Here is a 6,000-nt window from a genome sequence, read left to right as displayed (position 1 = left end):
TGTCTGTGAACACTGTTAGTTGCTTTAGAATTGCCCCCTGCACTTGTACACAGCTCGTGTCCGTGTAGAGAATACAGCAGCACACCTTCATTAATATGCAAGGCGCTGCTGTTCTACATGGACAGAATCCACTCCATGCAGGAGTTTAATGAATCCAGGTGCAAGTGTCCTGTAGATCAGTAAAGCAAAACATGTTGGTAAGCTCTTAATGTGGAATGCTTGGTATGTATTCTGACACAGTACTGAATCTTACTTATGTCCACACCATGTGCACCTTTCTAATATTTAAGCTACCAGTTTAGCAAGTTTAATTTGGTTCTCCATTTTACCATTTAGTATCTGCTTTATATGATTACCAATTATTTTTCTTTGAGTAAAGTAAAACAAAAAAAAAAATCTGGACATTGCCTCTTGAGTTCCAAAGCATATACTCAGAAGGTTTATTAAGTGGCTCACCATTTACCCTTTTAATGATGAACAACGTGTTCAATGACATCTTGTTTTAACTATGTATATTTTTCTTTCAGATACCTCAAATTGGAACAAAAGACAAGACTCTTTGTTGTTGGTGTTGTGCTTCTGGGCCAATACTTTTAACTGTCAAAATGGAAAGGACGGGCTATGTTCCAGGTATGTGCTTTATAATAACAACAACATGAATGCCATGGATTACTCTATGCACTTTATCTTTTTTTTTTTTTTCATTATTAAGCCTATGATGTGAATAAGAATTTTTTGAAAAACTGCTGTAATGAATCAGTTAATGTCAAAAAGAGTTTGGGGGATGATATTTAATGGTAGTTGTATTGCAGATAAAGAAAAACACATTTAAACAATAAGCCTAAGAGACTTACAGTACTTCTGAAATCAGAAAAAATGATAACAAGGCAAATCACTTTAGAGCCAGACAGGGTGGTTCAGCTTAATGTGCTAATGCTGTGAACTGAAATATAAACTGTGTAAAAAAAAACAGTATTAGTGTTACTGATAATACTACAAATATGGAAACAAATGCCTTTTGGTCAGTCCCCATTGCAAGCTTCCTCCTAAACAAAGAATATGCAATCTTATTTTAATGCTAATTGTCTGCTATCATACAGTACCATATCCTTGTATTTACAACTTCAAAATTTAAAAAAACAATGAGAAAAAAAATATATTTTAATGCTAGAAGGGGTAGCATGTTGTAACTTTCCTTATTAAGTCACCCTGTGGCATTTTATACAATCAGGTTGTCCCTCCTCCCTTTCCTGTGTAAAAATCCTTATTCACATCATAGACTTACTAAGCTCAACATTTTTCTAATCCAAATAAAAACAAATGACCTGGAAGTAGTGCAGCTCTCCAAAAACTTGTAAGTAAAGTAAAACAAAATCGGTACCAACACAACATGGCTATGGAAAACAAATGTTTATTAAAATAAATAAAACAGTAAGTGCTTTCACGATCACTTAATCACTTCTTCCGAACAAGAAATATTAAAACCTTGCCCTTTTAAATTAATCAACCAACAAATCAACAAGAATGCATTGTCTTGCATCCAATCATTGTAAGGCTCACATAAATATTAAATAGCAGTTAATATAATTAAAATTGCTGGAGCTGTTTAAAATGCAGAACTCATAAATATACAAATAAAACACATAACTATAACAACACAGGTCTGCTTAATGCTTTAAGGGTCTCCATTTTAAAAAGGGTTTTAATGACACCACTTCATTCAAACCTGGTGTTTTTTCCACGTTAAAATACAGAATCCATTTTTGTTCTGCTGCTTCTGTAGTAGATTTGATATCCCCTCTCCTCATATTAAGTTCTATCACTTCCAATACAAAAAATCTAAATGTATGATTAAGCCCTTCCTTGTTCACATGTCATGCTAACCCACTTGTTTTATTGCTCCTAATGTCTCTATTATGTTCTAAAATTCTATCCTTAAATGGACAATTTGTCTTGCCTACATAAAAGGCAAAACAAACATGGCAATAACTAAAATAAACTATATTCTTAGTCCTACAATCAACATAGAAGTCAAAATCTATCTTTATTCTAAGTATGAGATGGGAAAAAGAAGTTCCCATGTATATATGGCTATAGGCTGTACAATTTCTACAGGGATATGTACCTTTTCTATTTGAAATATCATTATGTTGTCTATATATCTTGTAACATAAGTGTTTTTTCAGTGATTTACTATTGTGGAATATAAAATTGGGTTTACTACCTATAACCCCTTCCAGGGTTATTTCTTAGACTCATGAGGCTTCATAATGATGAGGGACAGCTCGAAGTAGCTTTTCAAGCGATAAAAGAAGAGTTTATGGCTTGTGGCTATAAGGAGGAAGAAATTAATAATTGTATTAGTATTGGTAGAAAGGAAAGACAAAATAAGGGCAAACCATATTTTTCTGAACACGGGAATATGCAAAGTAGTCGTAATGATTCCAACATAGGTGATACTCTTAGATTTTCATTATGTTATTCCAGTGACATAAGCACCTTTTGTGATAAAATTAAGAACAATTGGAACATCCTTACAACAATCAAAGAACTGGAAAAGGTTATAGGTAGTAAACCCCATTTTATATTCCGCAATAATAAATCACTGAAAAGGCACTTATGTTACAAGATATATAGACAACATAATGATATTTCAAATAAAAAAGGCACATATCCCTGTAGAAATTGTACAGCCTATAGCCTTATATACACGGGAACATATTTTTTGCATCCCATACATAGAATAAAGATAGATTTTGACTTCTCTGCTGATTGTAGGACTAAGAATATAGTTTATTTTAGTTATTGCCATGTTTGTTTTGCCTTTTATGTAGGCATGATGACTCGTCCATTTAAGGATAGAATTTTAGAACATAATAGAGACATTAGGAGCAACAAAACAACAAGTGCGTTTGCACGATATGTGAACAAGGAAGGGCTTAATCATACATTCAGATTGATAGGTTCATAGGTTGGTACTAGGCTATCAGCCCTAGGGCCTATACAAGCCTAGCCATAACAATTCCATGGCTATTTCTTCCCACACTATTTACTTCCCTGGACCCCTGTCTGGCAGGGTGACTGATGTGATCCCTGGGGTGAATTTCCTTTCTCCCATCCAATCGTCAATGCTCCTTTTGACGAGGGCCAAAGAGGCACTCTGCTTGACATGTATGGGCAATCTATTCCAGAGTCTGGGGAGTCTCTGGGTCAGGAACCTATCCCTTCAGCATGTTTTGTTTATTGTGATGACAAGGTTTAGATCCCTGGAGTGTGTGGCTCTGAGGGATTGGGATTTCTTTAAGTGTAGCATGTCCAACAGCTCTGGGTTTGACATGGCCTTGTATGTTAAGCAGAGATCGCCTCTGAGTAGACGATATGCGACAGAGTATAGCTGGAGTTTTTTAAGGCAGTCAGCGTAGGGCATCTGCTTTAGGCCTGTGATTCTTTTAGTGAGGTATTTCTGTGGCCTTTCCAGCTGTTGCAGATGTCTTGAGAGGTACATACCAAACGGGGTGTTGTATTCTATAATGGGTCTAATGAGGGATGAGTACAGTGGGAAAGTGACCTCCTTTTTTCTGGATGAAAAGCCCTTAGTGATGAGGTGTGCCACATAGAAGGATTTCCTGACTGTTGTGGCAATGTGGTTATCGAAGGTGAGACCACTGTCCACCTGTGTCCCTAAGTTTCTTATCACACTTTCGGTGTTTAGTGTACTGCCACCTATATGGTAATTCACAGATACATGTTTTTTCCCAAAGGGGATAACTATACATTTCTTGGCATTGAGCTTGAGCCCATGGCACTGGCACCAAGCATCTGTTTCTGTAAGGCCCTTTTGTATTGTATCCACATCATTTGGGGATTCAATAATGGCTCCCAGTTTGCAGTAATCTGAAAACTTTGTTAGCTAGAGTCCCTTAGTGTTGGCCTGTACTTCAGAGAAGTAGATGCCAAGCAGGAGCGGTCCCAAGACTGAACACTGAGGTACTCCACTTGTCACTTGTCTGGAGCTGGATTTGGAGTCGGCTACTTTTACAGTGTGGGTTCTATCAGTAAGCCAGTTAGCAACCCATTGGGTGATGTAGGGATTAATGCCCAGCTTAGTAAGTTTATCTACTATTCCAGACTGGGGGATGGTGTCAAAGGCCTTGGCAAGTTCTAGATAGGCTGTGTGGACCACCTTACCCTTGTCCATGGCTCTGGAGACTGATTCGAAGAAGTCAGTCAGGTTCAGGAGACAAGATTGCCCTTCATGAACCCAAACTGGGTGAGGTCCAGTGTTTGAAGGTTGCCAATGTCTTTGTTTATAAGTTCCATGATAATACGCTCCATGGCCTTGCAGATAAGGCTTGTTAGACTGATGGGACGGTAGTTTCTGGGATCCAAGGTGGATCCCCCCTTGTGGAGTGGGATAACTGTAGCTCTGCGCCACTCAGTGGGCACGAAACCTGAGGTGAGGCTATGATTAAACATGACACTTAGGTGAGGTGCCAGTTCATATTGTAGTTCATGTAGTACACAGCCCGGGATGTCATCTGGTCCCATGGATGCTGTATTCCTAGCTTTGGAGAGTGTGTTTTTTACCTGTGTGGCCGTTATTAGTGGAATTTGGCAATCTTCCGGTATTGAGATGAGCCATTTAGGGGGTGAGAGGGGGGTGAAGTTGGCACTGAATCGATCTGCCAGGATATTGTCAATATCCTTGTGATCAGTATATTTAATGCCATTCGGTTTTAGCTCAGAGCAGATCTGAGCATTGCCATTTAAATTCTTGACATAGTTATAGAATGCTTTGTGGTTGTCTTTGGAATCTTTGGCAATTTTATTTTCGTAACTAGCTTTGGAGGATTTTATGAGGGATCTCAGTTTCTTACTGAGGCTGGTAAGGGAGTGTTTTGCATCCTGGGATTTTCCTCTTTTCTGCAACAGTTTCTTCCTTTTGTTGTAAAGTTTGTTTATGGCAGGGGACCACCAGATTGGCTTCCTTTTTTAGGATGAGAGCATCTTGGTTTTATTTGGGATGGCACGATTCATGCATGAGTGGATGTGCTCGTACAGTGCCTTAGTGTAGGCTTCAGCAGTTGAAATTTCAGTTCCCATCTGCATGGGTGTCATGAAGTTTGCCACTTCTGACTTGAGTAGTATAAAGTTGGCTTTGGAGAAGTTTTTTATGGAGGTTTCCTTACTGGGGGGTAGGAGTGGGATGTGGATGTTAAGGGTGATTAGCTTATGGTCAGACCTGACTAACGAGGGGGTGACCATAGGTGTGGAGCATCGATTTCCCATGTTGGAAACAACCAGGTCCCTGGTGAGACTATGGATTAGTTGATCCAGGGCATTGAAATTTATGAATTCCAAGAACCAGTGGGCAAAGGTGTTGGTACATGAATAGTTTTCCCAGTTAATGGCAGGGTAGTTAAAATCACCCAGTATTATAGTGTTTGTTTCTATCTTAATATTTTCCAGTATGTTTAGAAAGGTGTAGTGAGAATCTTGGGGTATGGTGGGGGATCTATAGCAAGCTACAATTTGGATTGCAGTCTTACCTAGTGTTAGTTGCACCTGGAGAATTTCAGACGCATTTTGTTGGGCAACTAGCCTGGTGGTGTGAATATCCTTGTTGAATATTGACACTCCACTTTTGTATTGGAAGTGATAGAAGTTAATATGAGGGGAGGGGATATCAAAACTACTACAGAAGCAGCAGAACAAAAATGGATACTGTATTTTAACTCTGGAAAAAACACCAGGTTTGAATGAAGTGGTGTCATTAAAACCCTTTTGAAAAGGAGAACCTTAAAGCAGACCTGTGTTGTTATAGTTATGTGTTTTATTTGTATTTTATGAGTTCTGCATTTTAAACAGCTCCAGCAATTTTAATTATATTAACTGCTATTTAATATTTATGTGAGCCTTACAATGATTGGATGCAAGACAATGCATTCTTGTTGATTGGTCAAGGTTTGTAATATTTGTTGGTCTGAAGAAGCGATTAAG

The 6,000-nt window shown here is 38.3% G+C and overlaps 1 protein-coding gene across 2 annotated transcripts in view; it reads left to right on the top strand.

The window, feature by feature from the left end:
• The first annotated feature begins 532 nt into the window (after nt 1-532).
• Nucleotides 533-6,000, top strand: part of LOC122795802 (arrestin domain-containing protein 3-like) — a 403,413-nt gene continuing 397,945 nt past the window's right edge. For both annotated transcript variants that reach the window (XM_044064141.1, XM_044064142.1), the window contains exon 1: nt 533-630. In XM_044064141.1, coding sequence (XP_043920076.1) covers nt 606-630 — 25 coding nt within the window. In that variant the 5' untranslated portion in view covers nt 533-605. The remainder of the gene's footprint in view (nt 631-6,000) is intronic.

This window comes from Protopterus annectens, chromosome 2.part2 (genome assembly GCF_019279795.1).
Source record: "Protopterus annectens isolate FY-2018-M chromosome 2.part2, PAN1.0, whole genome shotgun sequence".
Classification (NCBI taxonomy): Eukaryota; Metazoa; Chordata; order Ceratodontiformes; family Protopteridae; genus Protopterus; species Protopterus annectens.
This window is presented reverse-complemented; position numbering and strand designations above follow the sequence as displayed.